The sequence below is a fragment of the Eulemur rufifrons genome, chromosome 7, assembly GCF_041146395.1.
Source record: "Eulemur rufifrons isolate Redbay chromosome 7, OSU_ERuf_1, whole genome shotgun sequence".
Classification (NCBI taxonomy): Eukaryota; Metazoa; Chordata; class Mammalia; order Primates; family Lemuridae; genus Eulemur; species Eulemur rufifrons.
Genome location: NC_090989.1, coordinates 91,223,763 through 91,241,606, shown reverse-complemented (window position 1 = coordinate 91,241,606; position 17,844 = coordinate 91,223,763). Strand labels below are relative to the sequence as shown.

The 17,844-nt window shown below is 34.4% G+C and overlaps 1 protein-coding gene across 1 annotated transcript in view; it reads left to right on the top strand.

Annotated features, from left to right (window-relative positions):
* SEC62 (SEC62 homolog, preprotein translocation factor) overlaps positions 1-17,370 on the top strand; it is a 28,536-nt gene extending 11,166 nt beyond the window's left edge. Inside the window, exons 4-8 of the mRNA XM_069475288.1 lie at positions 4,637-4,841; positions 5,078-5,170; positions 7,635-7,695; positions 9,587-9,706; positions 15,121-17,370. Of these exons, the coding sequence (XP_069331389.1) occupies positions 4,637-4,841; positions 5,078-5,170; positions 7,635-7,695; positions 9,587-9,706; positions 15,121-15,551 (910 nt within the window). The 3' untranslated portion in view covers positions 15,552-17,370. The remainder of the gene's footprint in view (positions 1-4,636; positions 4,842-5,077; positions 5,171-7,634; positions 7,696-9,586; positions 9,707-15,120) is intronic.
* Positions 17,371-17,844: the final 474 nt, after the last annotated feature.

Sequence of the window (17,844 nt, the reverse complement as noted above, 5' to 3'; positions counted from 1 at the left end):
AAAATAGGAAAATGTAGGATGATAACAAAACAATCTTTCTAATATAATCTGTACCTTTTTATGGTCTATATCATGTATGAACTCTTCAACCTAGTCTCCAGAAGACTTTGTATCACCAAACACCCAGTCCAGTTATGTCCTCCTCAATCTTGTATTAATACATATACCATATTCGTTCTCTCTTCTGGTCTCTCTTTGATCATAACTTGCCACATTCCCTGAACGGTTCTCCCTCCTCTATCCTATCTGCCTCTCAATATTACAGATACATTCCTCAAGTCCTACCTCTACCATGTAGTATACCACAGGTCCCCAGCCCACATTAGCCTTTGTATATAAAGTTCTACTGAATTTATCAAGTTAGTATCATCCAGTTTGGCCCTTAACTATTTTAGAGTTGTTACATTATTGCATATATGTTAGTTTTTTTTTTAATCTCTTACTAGCTAAATCTGAAAACAGTTGTAGGACTGTTTTATACTTTATTGTTACTCCATAGCACAATGTGGACCCTTAATAAAAACTCACCATTGCCATGTTGGTGGAAGTCCCCAGTATGTATGTGGCATTCAATAAATGTTTCTTAAATCTGGAAGAAAAAATTAAGAGGTAAGGAAAAGATACAGAAGAAATTTTAAAATGTTCTACAGGCTGTTTTAAAACCATTTATTTATTCAACAAATATTCATCAAATACCCTATTATATGTCAGGCCTTAAGAATACTGTGACTGTGACTTGGTCCCTACCTCAAAACACATACTCTAATCGTTAGGGAAGATTTATAACTAATTACAATGTAGTGTGTTCTATAAGGAAGACATAGATGGTGAAACTATCAAGAATGACTTCACAGAGAAAATATTTTAATCAAATTTTGAAACAGAAATAGGTGATTACCCAACAAAGAAGAGAAGAAAGAATATTCATCCAAACAAGGGCATAGAACACACTGATACAGTGTGAATAGTTCTGTGAAAATGTTAGAGAACTTTGTGTTAGTGATTTGTCCTGTTTCATTTATTTAAAGCTAAATAAATGAAAGCTCTGATACTATCACAGAGGTTAAATAATGTCAATCTCACTTTTCTTGACATAGAATGAGTTGAAACAGATACTCTAAGGGCTCATCAAGGAGTAAGTCAATGAGTCTACGTATTACAGAATGGAATGATGCTATAATGTGGTGATTTATGAAGCCAAATATGTATATATTCCATATCTATTAAATGAAATTGGAGATTCTGCCATGTCGATAATGGCTAACATTGAATACATATGTGTCAGACAGTGTGCTAAACAATTTACATGCTTCTTGTTTAATCCTAAAAACAACTTTATGATATAAATACCCTATTTTAGAGGTAAACTGAAATTAAGTAACTTCCCAGTATCACCCAGCTACTTAAGTAGTAGAGGTGGTATTTGAACCTGTCTACCTAAATGTAAAAGTATTTTCAACACCAATTTGGGTTAAGTTTACTTGTTTTTCCTTCAGCTGCACAGGAAGGTTGACAGAAACAAATGATCTTGCTAGTTCTATGCCCTTCTGTATCTACTCATCATGGAAGAACTTTTTCCTATTAGAGTTCTATGGTTTATTTTTTTAAATTATTTCTTTATTAAGAATAAGTTTTGGCCAGGCGCAGTGGCGCATGCCTGTAATCCTAGCACTCTGGGAGGCCGAGGCGGATGGATTGCTCGAGGTCAGGAGTTCGAGACTAGCCTCAGCAAGAGCGAGACCCCCGTCTCTACTAAAAATAGAAAGAAATTATATGGACAACTAAAAATATATATAGAAAAAATTAGCCAGGCATGGTGGCACATGCCTGTAGTCCCAGCTACCTGGGAGGCTGAGGCAGTAGGATTGCTTGAGCCAGGAGTTTGAGGTTGCTGTGAGCTAGGCTGACACCACGGCACTCATTCTAGCCCGGCAAGAGAGCGAGACTCTGTCTCAAAAAAAAAAAAAGAATAAGTTTTTCTACTAACATAAATGTGAGAAAACTGAAAATGTAGAAAATGATTTAGAAGAAAATCCAAATTACTACTAATGTTGCTTCATAGACAACCACATTAACACATGTATTCAAGTATATATGTGTGTGTGTACATAATGTACTCTTAATATATGGACATCTGTAATATAAACTGTAATATATAATGCTGGTCTTTCAATTAACATGATGAACAGGATGTATTTTTGTTTTCATATTGAATGGTAATAAACGTTCCTGAAGTGAGGCGGAAAATGTTCCTGACAGAAAATCTGGAAATCACATAAGTGCATAAACAAAGAAAATTAGAATATATGTTCATTATAAATTTTTTAAGACATTCTGAAGTGAAATAAAAATTATAAAACTCTCCTTGATATTCAAACACCCCATTGCTACTCTTAAATCCCATTTTCTATTCATATGTAGTTAATCATTAAGGTCTCATTTCAGATTTTTGTTTGTTTACATATATATGTGTATGCATAGCAGATGTTAATGGTAGTGCTTTGGGGGGGCAGTTTGAACAGTTACACAATTATATGCTTAATAGGTCTTCTGAACAAATGGAATGGGCCAAATGAAGAAACCTAGAAGTTAGCTTTGTGGAAATGCTCTTGGCCTATACCTAATTGGGCAGCAGATGGAAGCCCAGCCAGGCAGATAAAACACGGGTGCTTCAGAGCCCCAACACAATGACAGGAAGAAGTGATTATCTGTGCAGGAAGGAAGCATCTAGTTAACAAGTGGTATGATATGCTAGAGCAGGCACCAGTGAGGTATAAGTAGAAAGATAGATAGTCGCCATTATGAGCAGGCACAGACAGTGGTAGCGAGACCTAGTTTCTAGATTATGTTGTGGTATTTGTACATTATCCAGGCAGAAATGACGAAACAAATCAGGAACTCTGAAACTGGAACATGGGGTTTGAAAAAGTAGCTTTTAGATGACTAAGGTGTAAGGGTAACCCAATTTCTTGAATAGGATTATAGGGTTAAAGAGGAAAGCATTGACTTAATTTGGAGTCAGATTAAAAAATGAATAAGGCACCATTAAGCAGTTTACAGTCCAGTGAAAGAGCAAACTTATATAACAAATTATATAGTGAGTTAAAAGATAAGTGCTATGGATAGAAGAGGAGAGAGGATGGGAGCAGGCTTACAGTTTTAAACAGGGTAGGTTGTGGTTGAGGGAAAACTTGAAGGAAGTGAGAGAGTGAAACAAAAGGGCATGGTTATTTGGGGGAAGAACATTCTAGGTGAAAGGAACAGCCAGAGTGAATGCCCTGAGATGGGAAGGTAAAAAAATAATAATAATTGCTAAAGAGGGAGAAGAACAAGGTATTTAGAGAGAAATTAGTGAAACTAGGAATACATAATGTTTTGCCAAATATATTGCACATTTTTCACTTTGATGTTAGAGTCCTTTTCAGTGTCCACAAATACTACTTTAGTATTTTCATTATTCATTGCTTACTTGAAGATATTTGATTATAGTGGCAGACTGAATAATGAAGTAGAGGTAGAAAAAAATAACATCAAGAAAGACAGCTAAAAAGACATTTGGGGCCGGGCGCGGTGGCTCACGCCTGTAATCCTAGCACTCTGGGAGGCCGAGGTGGGCGGATCGTTTGAGCTCAGGAGTTCGAGACCAGCCTGAGCAAGAGTGAGACCCCATCTCTACTAAAAATAGAAAGAAGTTATATGGACAGTTAAAAATATATATAGAAAAAATTAGCCGGGCATGGTGGCGCATGCCTGTAGTCCCAGCTACTCGGGAGGCTGAGACAGGAGGATCGCTTGAGCTCAGGAGTTTGAGGTTGCTGTGAGCTAGGCTAACGCCACGGCACTCACTCTAGCCTGGGCAACAGAGTGAGACTCTGTCTCAAAAAAAAAAAAAACAAAAAAAAAAAAAAAAAAAAAACAAAAAAGACATTTGGATCAATCAAATTGTGGACATACTTTTAATCTGTTAACATTTCTTACATTGTTTATTTCTCCCCCACCTGCCCCCCTTTTTTTAAGGAACAAGCTCTTACTGTGTTGCCCAGGCTGGAGTGCAGTGGCACGATCATAGCTCACTGTAGCTTCAAACTCCTGAGCTCAAGTGATCCTGCCACCTTAGCCTCCCAAATAGCTAGGATTATAGGCACACGCACCTGCTACCTCACCCAGCATTTTTTTTTTTTTTTTTGTAAAGATAGGATCTCTCACTAAGTTACCCAGGCTGCTGGATTCCAACTGCTGGCCTCAAGCAATCCTCCTGCCTCAGCCTCTTGAGTGGTTAGGATTACAGGCATGCACCACCACCGTGCCCAGCTTGAATACTCTTAATGAACCCAGAGAGAAGCTTTATATGGATAATCTCAAACCTATAATCTCTTTTATACCTAAATCATACCGTTAAAAATGAAAATTAAATATCACTGAGGTTTGACAAGTTTTATATAATTAGTTATAAAGTTTTTTGATTATTGGTGGAGTTGACTATTTTTCCATGGGCTTATTAGTTGTAATTTCTCTTATGAGTTGCCAAATTATGTCTTCCTTTGCTCATTTTATTCAGGTCTTAATACTTTTGCTTTTTAGTCTGTATCTATATAATCAATGAGGAATGAAAAGTCATACTTTGTTTTTTCCAAAGGCTTTTAAAGAAGCAGTTTTTTCACCGGGCACTAAAAGTAATGAAAATGAAGTATGATAAGGACATAAAGAAAGAAAAAGATAAAGGAAAAGCTGAAAGTGGAAAAGAAGAAGACAAAAAGAGCAAGAAAGAAAATGTAAAGGATGAAAAGACAAAAAAGGAAAAAGAGAAAAAAAAAGATGGTGAAAAGGAAGAATCAAAAAAAGTGAGTTCAACTAAAATTAAATAAAAATAAGAATCATTATGCACACATGTGGCATATGAACACATTTAAAATATGCAACAACCACTTAACCATATTAGGGTTATTATAAATACTATGGTTGAGAAGTTTTATTTCTGTGTTATATAAATAGTGAACATTTTTTGACTGTATGAATGTCATATTGGGTTTTTTTGCTTGCTTATGTTACTTCTTCTGTTCAACTCATGTTTTTATAGGAGGAAACTCCAGGCACTCCCAAAAAGAAGGAAACTAAGAAAAAATTCAAACTTGAGCCACATGATGATCAAGTTTTTCTGGATGGAAATGAGGTGAGAGTATTTAGCCTATATTTAGAAATCTAGTTTTCCACAGAAGTTTTTAGAAATAAGTTTGATGCCTTCACTAATGAAAGAAGTCATTTAGATAAACATAACCATGCATTTAAGTACAGAAAGCTTCTCTATTTTTGAAAGTCCATAATTTCTCTGCATTTAGATTTTTTGAAAGTCAGAATTAGATTTGGTTGTGTGTGAGTGATAGGAAACCTGAAATAACAGTGGCTTAATACAAAATAGATGCTTATTTCATTTTCATCAATGAAATCTAGAGGTAAGCAGTACAGATGGGCAGCTCCATGGTGGACCCAAGCTCTTCCTATCTTTTCTCCTCTGTGTGAGGCTTCTAGCTAACATTACTTCATGCTCCAAAATGACTGCCAACCTCATATCTGCATCCAAAAGGGGAAAGGAGAGTGAGGAACCTGCCTCCTCTTTAAGGAGATCACCTTAAGGGCACTGCCCAGGAACCTGACAGTTTCATTCTTGCTTGGATTCCATTGTCCAGAACCTAGTCACAAGGTCATGCTCACCTGAAGTAAACATTTGGAAATGTACTTTTTATACTAGATGATAATTTGCCCAGCTAAAATGTAGGGTTTCCACTATTATCAACAGAAAATGAGCAGAATGGTTAATAGGGTATACCTACTGGTCTCTCTTATACAGTATATAGTCAGACACATCACATCAGGGGCCTAAAATTTTCAACACTACTTGATGCTTTGCTCGAGGAGATGGTTTTTATTGTATCTTTTGTAATGGGAGATTTGTATGGTGGTAGCCTTCCATGAAGACTATTTAATTTAGTCACTTAACCAATACATAAACTTTAGTTATATACTAGCCATTGAACTGTTGTGAATTTCAAGACGTATCTCTTTTGCTATACCTATACAAAAGTAACATATATAAAGTAGTGGCTCCTAGCGCTGTGTGTTTGAAATTCTGGGACAGCTTTTCAAAAATAATGTGTTCTAGGGTCATTCCAGACATACTTACATGAGGATATCTAGTGTATAATGGGGGGAAGGGTATGTATCTGTAATAAAGTGTCCTCAGGTGATTCTGATATAAACCCCTGGTAAAGAACTGCTATAATAGAAGAACATAGATCATTTTTAACATGAGAACTCAGATACCCTCAGTTAAACACTGAGCATCAGCTCTATGCCAGACATTCTTATGGGTGCTGAGAATAGCATGATAAATACAATAAAATTCTTTGCTAGGAAGCTCTTATAGGCTAGCAAAGATAAAAGCATTTAAACATGTTAGTATATTACAGTGTGGTAAGTGTTAACGGTGTGAAAACACCAATTAGGAATAGTTAATTTAATATGAAAGGATAAGGAAGGAGGGTCTGGAGACCCTGGGCATGCGAACTGAGCCTTGAAGGATGACTGGCAGATTGCCAGGAAGGAGTTATAGGTAATATGAGGGAAAGAAGCAGCCTAAGCAAAAGCATGGGTGTTTGCTGTCTTGAAAAAGCTAGATTTTATTCTGTAGAAAGCAGCATGCACTCTATAACTTTTAAAGTTGGGAAATGTCTATTTTTAAAAAATGTATTTTTTTAGAATGGAAACTGGCAGAAGTAATGTCCATGGATCTGATTCCTAGGGAAAATGTATAGAGTGAAATAGGAAGGGGTTTGAAGTGGAACCCCAGGTGTTAGAAATGGAGAACCGAGTTGGAAAGACACTAAATAGAGTTCTTTCTGGTCAATATAGAACAAGGAAATGGAAGAGTACTATAATTTGTAGAAACTGAGAGATGAAAGCAAGAGGTAAAACTACGAGTTTTATGGATGATGATCAGCAGAGTTCTGATCTGAATGACAAAGTAAATTTCTATTGTATAAAATAATAGCCCGATAAAAGTAAATTAAGCTTTGAAGCAGTGGTTCCCAGCTTATGGGCTATTGGCCCTCCATGGATGAGTGGGCAGTGAAATTAGTATAGGGAGTCATAGAATCTTTATGTTCACCAAGCATGATCTTTAATAATGGTTCTTCATGTCTTATCAGTAGGAGACAAAAGGGTGAAGTTGAGAGCTGCTGGATCTGTGATAGAGTGTGGTTGGAATCTATCTTAACTGTGTTAGCCCAAACATTATTACATTAGGGACAAAAAGGTTGACAACTGGTGGCCTTTCAGTTGAATAAATAATGATTTAAACACATGAACAAATTGTTAAATGCGTATAAGTACATACAAATCTATAAAGTTCATTACAGAATTTATAGTTTTCTTATAGTTGTTTTCCAACTGAATGAATGCCAAAAGAACCACTACTACTGAAGAAGGAAAAGGTCTTTGGATTTTGTTTACCTTAGAAAGTATTTCTTATGTGTTAAGAGGTTGATGACTGCCTCAGGGTACCTAAAATAAAGAATTAAGCATTACTTTCTAATGTGACCTTAGAACTTTTAAACACTGAAGTTTCTTGATTCTTCTAGGTGTATGTGTGGATCTATGACCCAGTTCACTTTAAAACATTTGTCATGGGATTAATTCTTGGTAAGTAGCAGGATGTGAGTAGCTTTAAAGTACAATCTAAAACTTAGAAAACAAAGTGCAGATGCCATAAGAGAAAATATTTCTAAACTTAAAATAGCTATCATTTAAAATATGTACTTTAAATAAAGTCAGAAGATAAATGATAAACTAAGGCAAATTTTTTGAACACATTAAAACAAAGAGCTTTGAGAAATTGACAAACTGAGTAAGAGGATCCAACAATTGATATAATAGTTATGTCCATTATTTTAGTTTTTATGAGGACAGTTTAGCAGTATCTTTCAAATTCTACGTGCATATACAATGACCCAGCAATTCCACTTATAAAAATTTATCCCTTGGCTGTTCTCATACAGTTGCACAAAGAATATGTATTGACATATTATCTATTTTAATCTAAATCCTTCATACTGTACTTAGAGTAATCTAGCAACTATCTTTCAAATTTGAAATGCCTATCCCCTTTGATCTAATAATTCCACTTTAAGGAATTTATCCTATGCTGTAATCACAGGTACACAAATGTACACATACAAAGGTTTTTGCAATATTGTCTGTAACAGGATAAAATGAAACAAGTTTCTCAATAAGAGAATGGTGAAGTAAATTACAGTACAGCTACCCAATAGAAAACTGGTCAGCTTTTAAAGAATTAGGATGTACTGATGGAAAGATATCTAGAATAGATTAAATGAGAAAAGAAAGTTGCAAAACAATAAGAATAGTATAAGCTCATTTAAGATAAAAAAAATTGATGTAGCTAGTTTTAATTATATGTAGGCAGTCTCAGGGAATACAAATAAGTTTAATAGTAGTTAACCTCTGAAGAGTGGAGCAAGAATTAGATGAAGACTTAATCTTCGCTATACCTTTTGATTTGATTTTGATTTGGTTTTTTAGTGTGAGTGTATAGTCCTATGAGTTCAGGGCAAGTTTTGTGGGGAAAGAATGATTTAACAAATAGAAAAAAAATAGCAGTTAAAGTAAGCTTGATCAATATGATATCATAGGATCCCATTCAAAATAACTTTTATAGCAGAGTTGAAAATCAATTAAACCCAACCCAAATAGCTAACAGTTATTGATTACTTACAATGTAGTAGTCACTTTGCTAAATATTTTACATACAATATCTCATTTCATCCTCACAACAACCTTTAAAGAAGAGGAACAAGCACTTATTAAATATAACTTAGCCTCAAAAGGGTTAAGTAATTTGCCCAGGGTTACTTATAAGTGATAGAACTAGATTTGAATCTTGATTTTCCTCTAAAGACCTAAAAACGAAGCTTCTAATTTTTTATAATTCATTCATGTGGCCCCACTTGTGGGGGAAAAAAAAACTAGAGATGCTTGTATACAGTTTCCCTAAGTACTAAAAACCATCTGTGGCAGAATCACCTGGGGACCTTTTTCAGTCTGGAGATCAGAGCTCCATTCCAGAATCAGAATCTCCAGGGAAGGGTCTTTGGAATCAATTTTTGTTAGGTTTATTATTTTATTATTTCTTTTAGTTCTCCTACTCAGTAGGAAAATATCTTAACATTTAAAAAAAATAAGATAAACATAGATTGAAAATGGCTGTAGTTAATAATTTAAAGAGCCAGCAGTTTTACATTTTTACATGGCTTTTTTCCTAAGGATACGTAATTTATACTAAAAAAAACTAACCTAATTTAAGAACAGTATAAAATTTACATTGAACAATATGAAATTGCTCATAATTGACCATTTTTTACCTGTGAAAATGGCAAAATGGCAATTTTATATTCCAATATGTTTCATGTTTCATACTTTTTCTCCTTATGAATATGTTCACTGTTACTGCAACCATTCCATTTAATTTTTCTTCTAAAAGTTATCCATGTAACTTTGTCATTTCTTCTTCTAGTGATTGCAGTAATAGCAGCCACCCTCTTCCCTCTCTGGCCAGCGGAAATGAGAGTAGGTGTTTATTACCTCAGTGTGGGTGCAGGCTGTTTTGTAGCCAGTATTCTTCTCCTTGCTGTTGGTAAGTATTGTTATTAGTAAAACTGACTTCAGTAAGGTAAGTATTGAATAGTCGGACTATAAATCTGGAGCTTCAGTAAAGTTCAAGCAAAATTAATATAGGCAAATCAAGAAGTATATGGTTCTACTTTCTAGGTCAAATCCCAAAACTGACTGAGGCTTGATTAGATTTGTTCTAAACTGAAGAAAGGGGATTTAATGTATTTTTTTTAATTTATTTTTTAAATATTGGTATTATTTTCTTTAACAAATTGTAGTTGTATAACATTTATGAGGTACAATGTGATATTTTGATACATGTATGCAATGTAGAATGATTAAATCAAGCTAATTAACATAATTGACATATCCATCACTTGGCTGACCTATCATTTTTTATGGTGAGATATTTGAAATTTACTCTTAGTTATTTTGAAATACATAATACATTATTATCTTAATCTGCAAATAAATGTGCTTTGCAAATAAATGTGCTTTGAAAACTAGCTATGGCAAGGGCTATATTTTTGCAGTAGTTGATCATTTATTAGACAATACTTTCAGGAAAACATTTCTATATTTTGACTTAAGGCAAATGAAATGTGTATTAAATATTTAAATTGTATGCATATATTTAATAAGTGGTTCTAAACAATTGATTTGTCATTTGGAGAAAATCAGTAATTTTCACCCAGGTATCAAAATAAATTCTAGATGCATTAAAGAGTTAGATGTTCTAAAAATCAAGCAGAAAAACATAAGTGAATGGGTTTTTTACATTTCTGGATGATTGGGGTCTTTCATAGCTAAAAACCAATATAAAAATAACAATAAAGTCTGGTAGATTTGGATCACATATGAATAAAACAAACTTTTTCATGTCAAACAGACAAAATTAAAAACAAGCAACAAACTGGCAGGAGAGTCAAAAGCTTAAAATTCCCATTTACTTATACCACTTGATAAGAGGATCCAAATATTAAATTGGCAAAGGATGTAAACACCCTTTCATCCTTTGAAAGAAGGAATAAAAAACAAATGATTAATAACTATATAAAAATGCTCATTACTAGTAATCAGAAAATAAAATTAACATAATGAGATATTTTTACCCTACTTAATTGGGAACATTTTTTTGAAATGGTAATACCCAAATGCCAGGCAGGGTTTGATTGGAAGGAAATGTAGCCAAATGTGAATAGTAGTGTTAGTTACAATTTTAATTTTTTTATCTATACTTTTCTGTATTTTTCCACAATGATGGAAAATTAGGGAATAATTATTACTTGTTTAGTCAGGGAAAAAAAAAAACCCAACAAATATTTTACTTCAAATCTTAGTTTTTGGCCAGGCCTGGTGGCTCACACCTGTAATCCTAGCACTTTGGGAGGCTGAAGCAGGAAGATTGCTTGAGGTCAGGAGTTCCAGACCAGCCTGAGCAAGAGCAAGACCCCGTCTCTACAAAAAATAGAAAAATTAGCTGGGCATGGTAGTGCGTATCTGTAATCCCAGCTACTCAGGAGTCTGAGACAGGAGGATTGCTTGAGCCCAGGAGTTTGAGGTTGCAGTGAGCTATGATGATGCCATTGCCCTCTAACCAGGGCAACAGAGCGAGAATCTGTCTCAAAAAAAAAAAAAAAAAAAAAAAAATCTAGTCTTTGAAGATTTTCCCATTTAGACTGGGCAGCTCTAATTTTTCACCTTGGAAAGATACATGAATTTTTTTCAGCTTATCGAAAGCTGTCTAGTGATTTTTTAAAAAAGTTATATTGAATTCCTTGATTCATCTAGAGTTTATGTTGGTATATGGCATAAAGTTCTGATTATTTTCCCCAAATGACAAATCAATTTTTCTACCAACACATAGGAATACTTCTTTATAAAACAAAAAAAAAAAACTCACACCCACATTGTTGACCTAATATCTGTTATTAGAGGACATAATTTGACCAACCTTATCTAGACTGGGTGCATGTTATTCTGAGGTTCTATGATGTATAATAGATATTTATAAAGCGTTACTCTCGTAGCCCTAAGCAGTTTCCCTTTGCACATCCTTCCCTCTGGCTATCAGGGTATCCTAGGTTGGTGCCACTATCTATGGACCCAGGAGCTCATCGGTATCTTCTTTCAATCAGTCATGGTTATGGACCTTTTTTTTCCTCTGTGATATCTGAATGAAGCTTTCTCCACCCACCTTTCATTTTTTTCCTTACTCTAGCTTAGTCACCTTGAGAAAATCCCCTGCTGCTTCTGCATGTAACACAAATGCATGCACATTTGTAGGCCAAGAAATGACATCTAAGCCTGTTAAGCAGGTAACTAGTGTTAGTATAATACTAATACCTACATCAAGAAGGAGAAAAGCCATAAACTTTGATCTGATGTTAGACATAATAATTATTAACTGATGCCTTCTGCCTCTCAAATCCCTGAAATTTAGAAGCTCCTTGAAAATTTTTAGCAAAGGTTTAGCTCCACTGAATAGAATTATTACCTTGCTTATCTTTAAATTAAACCAGTATTCACAATAATTTATTGTTATTATATAATTTTGCTCTTTAAAATACTGTTTCTTCAGTAATGTTTTTTTTCATTTTAACTTCTATGAATTTAAATATGCACTATGGATCAAATAGTGTTCCATATTAAACCAGGAAGCAAACCCAACATTTTATGTTGATTCTGTTAGAAAATGCAATTTCAAATATACTTTCAAGTAGTTTTGATCTGCACTCCACTTATAAATTAGATATTTCTTTCATATTACCCTATGCAGTATTAAATATTGGTCACAATCACATTTGGTGTTATTTTGAATATGCATTATTAATGTTGCCATTTAAAATAAGAATTCTGGCAATTTCTAAAATGTGTCACTTTTAGTATGGAAACAGTATAACAATGCATGTCACAGTTTTCCCATGAGTCTTCCCTTTTTGCCCTTGGTAATCTAATGCCACATAGAGAAAACCTATAAAGCATGTTAGAATTCTGCCAAGCTGGCCGGGCGCGGTGGCTCACGCCTGTAATCCTAGCACTCTGGGAGGCCGAGGCGGGTGGATCGCTCAAGGTCAGGAGTTCGAGACCAGCCTGAGCGAGACCCCGTCTCTACTAAAAATAGAAAGACATTATATGGACAACTAAAAATCTATATAGAAAAAATTAGCCGGGCATGGTGGCACATGCCTGTAGTCCCAGCTACTCGGGAGGCTGAGGCAGTAGGATCGCTTAAGCCGAGGAGTCTGAGGTTGCTGTGAGCTAAGCTGACGCCACGGCACTCACTCTAGCCTGGGCAACAAAGTGAGACTCTGTCTCAACAAAAAAAAAAAAAAACAATTCTGCCAAGCCCAGTTTATATGTGGTAAGAAATAAGGTTTTATTTGTGCCATTTCTATGTTACTTTTTCTTGGATTTGATACAAGATTTCATATTATGAACCATCTGTCTTAACAATACTACAAAACCTATCATAGCATCATAATTATATTTGGAGAAAAAATGTGCACCTCTTTAAATGTTGTTCGTTATCTTTTATCTATCAGTTGAATTTCTTCTTAAAATCATAATTTTCAACATGTTTACCTTTTCTGTTTGTACCACAAAAGAGTCTGATGTATACAGGAGTTTTTCGGAACATTTATATTCTTGTAAAGTAAAAATTACTACTTTATAAAAGTCAAGGCAGCTATAATCATTTCCTTCTGTTTATCCAAAGCAAAATAATGGAAAAAGCATAGATGAGCTTTTTTCAGACTTTATATGAAGACAGTGATATAATTGTCTGTAAAGAAAACAAAAGCAAAAACACCAAAAATCCTGCCATAATTGGTTAGTCTGTAACATATAATCATTATGACCTTTTAGAAAAAGGAAAAATCTGGCTGGGTGTGGTGGCTCATGCCTGTAATCCTAACACTTTGGGAGGCTGAAGTGGGAAAATCACTTGAAGTCAGGAGTTCAAGACCAGCCTGAGCAAGAGCAAAACCTCATCTCTACAAAAAAACAGGAAAAATTAGCTGGGCATCATGGCGCAAGCCTGTAATCCTAGCTACTCTGGAGGCCAAGGCAGGAAGATAGCTTGAGGAGCTTGAGGAGGTTACAGTGAGCTATGATAACGCCATTGCACTCTAGTCGGGCCACAGAACAAGACTGTGTCTCAAAAGAACAAAAAGAAGGAAAAAAGAAAATCACTCAGCTCTACATAATTGGTAAATTTAGAAAAAACTATATGAAATACTGGGGTTTGTGATAACTTACTACTACAAATTTTAAACTTCAAATTCCATTATTCCACAGTTTTATCATAATATAATGTTCTAAAAAATAATTTCATAAACTTTATATATTTAAGTGACCTTGCCTTCATTAGCATTGTCTTGTTTCCTGATATTGAAAAGCTTGGTCCTTAAATAAGCAAAAATTATGTAATGTACCTAATTGATAAAATAATTAGAAGATAGAAACTTACTAATAGAATTCTTTTTCCAGGGACAATTTATCCTTTAGGCAGGGTAGGCACATGCCATGGACCTGCAAAATGTGTAGGTTTTCATTTTCATTTCTTTAAAATCAGAAGTAGTAAAATATATATGTTTATATGTATATATAAATAAAAATAGTAAACCTATGCAGTATTTTGTTTGCATTTATACCAATACAGTCATAAATATATATATTATGTATAATGTTTAGTATTTTTTTATGGAGGAAGTACCCTACAAAGGCAAAAGTACCTAGATCCTAGTAAAGTCACGTTGCAGTCCTGCTTTTTATTTATTCATTCATTCATTCCTTTTTTTTGTAGAGACAGAGTCTCCTCTGCTGCCCAGGCTAGAGTGCATTGTTGCTATGCACTGTAGCCTTGAAGTTCTGGGCTCAAGTGATTCTCCTATCTCAGCCGCTCGAGTAGCTGGGACTATAGATAGGCACAAGTCACAGCACTGGCTAATTTTTTTAGAGACAGGATCTTGCTCTGTTGCCTAGGCTGGTCTTGAAGTCCTGGCCTCAAGTGATCCTCCTGCTGCAGCCTCCCAAGTCGCTAGGATTACAGACATGAGCCACCACACCTGGCTCTTTTTACTTTTCTTACACTATGATCTCATGAATACTTAAACTTCCAACTGACTGCTATGTTTATTGACGTATAACATCATAAAGTATGTAAATCATAAATGTATATCTATGAAACAGCACCCAGATGAAAAAAACAGAAGTAATTTTTTGAGAGTGACATTATAGCATTACAACTTCAAGTTTCTCTACCTCTACAATACTGTGACAGCTGCTAAACTAGTTAGGATTTAAATATTCATATTTAAGATATATGGAATGTACAAATAATAAAACTGTTTTCCCAGTTTTTTATTAACAAATATTCCCTTCCTTCTGAGTCAAGGCTTGAATTATTCAATTAGAGAAATTTTTCTTCCACAGCTCGTTGCATTCTATTTCTCATCATTTGGCTCATAACTGGAGGAAGGCATCACTTTTGGTTCTTGCCAAATCTGACTGCTGATGTGGGCTTCATTGACTCCTTCAGGCCTCTGTACACACATGAATACAAAGGACCAAAAGCAGACTTAAAGAAAGATGAGAAATCTGAAACCAAAAAGCAACAGAAGTCCGACAGTGAGGAAAAATCAGACAGTGAGAAAAAGGAAGATGAGGAGGGAAAAGTAGGACCAGGAAATCATGGAACAGAAGGCTCAGGTGGAGAACGGCATTCAGACACAGACAGTGACAGGAGGGAAGATGACCGATCCCAACACAGTAGTGGAAATGGGAATGATTTTGAAATGATAACAAAAGAGGAACTGGAACAGCAAACAGATGGGGATTGTGAAGAGGAGGAGGAGGAAGACTAATGGAGAAACACCTAAATCTTCACATGAAAAATCACAATCTGTCTAATTTGGGACTGAATAAGTACAAGAGGTTGGATTTTCTATGTTGGCTGAGCGTCATAATGTACACATGGCATCTGTAGCATTCTTTAAATCTATTTACTGAAACGTATTTGACATCCAAGAAGTTATATTCAGTCTTTCATTTTATAGAATATTGGTACTATTATTGGTACAGTTTAAAGCCATTAATGAATTTTATTCATTTGATAATTTTACAGTAAGTAGGTCTCATTCATTTTGATAGTTATCAAAGAGGCACTTTCCACAATGACATTTAGATTAATGGCATTTTTGATAGTTGTATGGCTTTTTACTGTTAAACTAATCAAAATAACTTTAAAAGAAATAAACTCCAATATTTCAGATTATGCATAGTTATGTAGCCATTTCATAGTTTCTTTAAGATGCTTAAAACTCATTGTTCTTGGTAGGTAAGCTTTTTTTTTTTTTTCATTATAAAATTATACCAGGAAATTTCTTTTAAGATTCTAAGTTAGCAGGGTTCAAAAGCATTTGTGGGAAAAAAACCAATAGTAACAACGCAGCAACACTTTTAGTTTAGCTACAAATTCTCCTTTTCCAATGTAGGAAATCCAAACTGATTTGTACATCTGATTCAGAGAAAGGTGGTCATGTCCTACAGAGAAAGTGAACAGCATTGGTTGGAAAGTCATGGCTCTTATTCCCCATTTCCTTGTCATAACGTAAAGTGTATTCTGTACATAATTTACAAATAAAACATTTTATTTTAATTGTTACTTATTAGACATTTCTCAACACTTAAATTTGTAAAATTAAGACCATATAAGGGTATGTTTTTAGAGAAATGGAAGTTTCAATAACCCAGAGAACATCTGTGATCTTTCTACAGCAGCTTCAGTTTTGTGCCAACATTCCATGTATTTGAATATGAGTAAAAACTGATCTTTATTAAATAAGGGCAGGCTTAAAGTAGCTGTTTGTACGCCTTAATGTTCATTTTGATTTATTTTAAATCTTTACATTCAGAAATGGGGTACTGTATTATCAGACCAGGAGGCACTGCTGTGAAAGATAATTTACTGTTCTAAAATACCAATTTAAAATAAAGAATATAAAAGAAAACATAAGAGAACTATTGGACTCTAATTGCTTTGAACTAGTTTTGCAGTTTGATTTTGTGTCTTGCATACCTTAGTTACAAATCTTTTGGAAAAATCTTGTTTACTTATAAGCATAATCATTCCTTGGTTTTATACTTTTACAAACTGATAATGAATATTAAATGATTTTCCTTCAGTCACAGTAAGAGCATTTTGCTTGGTAGTTGAAATAGGTAGTGTATGTCAGTCTTTTATTTTTCTTTAGGCAGTTTTCCATCTAAGTGTTTGACTAGATGTTAAATTTTGCTAACTGTGAAAAAATACATTTTCTGTATATTGACCCACTTTATTAAACATGGCTTGATTGCGTCCTTATAGTATTCCCTGTTCAGTGGACAGAAATGTGGCTATTTGATGTTAATGCAACTCTGTCAAGGCTGCAATCATTTTAAGAGTTTCTTAGCAAATATTCATTAAGTGCCTGGGTGTTTTCCACTCATATTTGCAGAGCTCTACTACTTTATTTCCACGGTAAGGATATGTAAAATTACAGCATCTGAGCTTCTTAATCACCAGTACCATTAATATCTATTTTGGGGTATGAAAATGTTGTTTTTCAGAAATAAAAATGATTTAGTTAACCTTGACTACTAATGATAATACCCAGGCACTCAGTATTTATCCTGATGTTTTTTATGATATATGTACTGTGTCTAGTCTTAAAGACATTTGGAGCATGGCAAACAGGAAAGTCAGCTTATCAATGTGTATGGATTCTTACAGAATGTTAATACAAACTTTTATAAATATTTGGTGATCCCTGGGGGAAATAATCATTCTTACTATGGTTAGAAAGTATGTTAGAAATTTCAGCTCAGTGTCTATTTTACTATTCAAGGTTATGTACTTTAAACAAATATATTGATAAAAATTAAAAAGCTGCCTCTGTTATAGTCCTCAGAAGAATAGATAGCTGTTTTTGTTGGCTAACATTAGATATTCTTGTACCAGAGCATGGAGAACTGTTTACAGTAGTTAATAGAATGGTCATTTTAAAAAAAAGAAAAGAAAAGAACTTCATATTTGCTATGCTATGAAAGTAGAAGTATGCAGCTTTTGGATAATGTAGGGTTTATTGTGGAGTGAGGTATATAAATTGTCCCAACTAA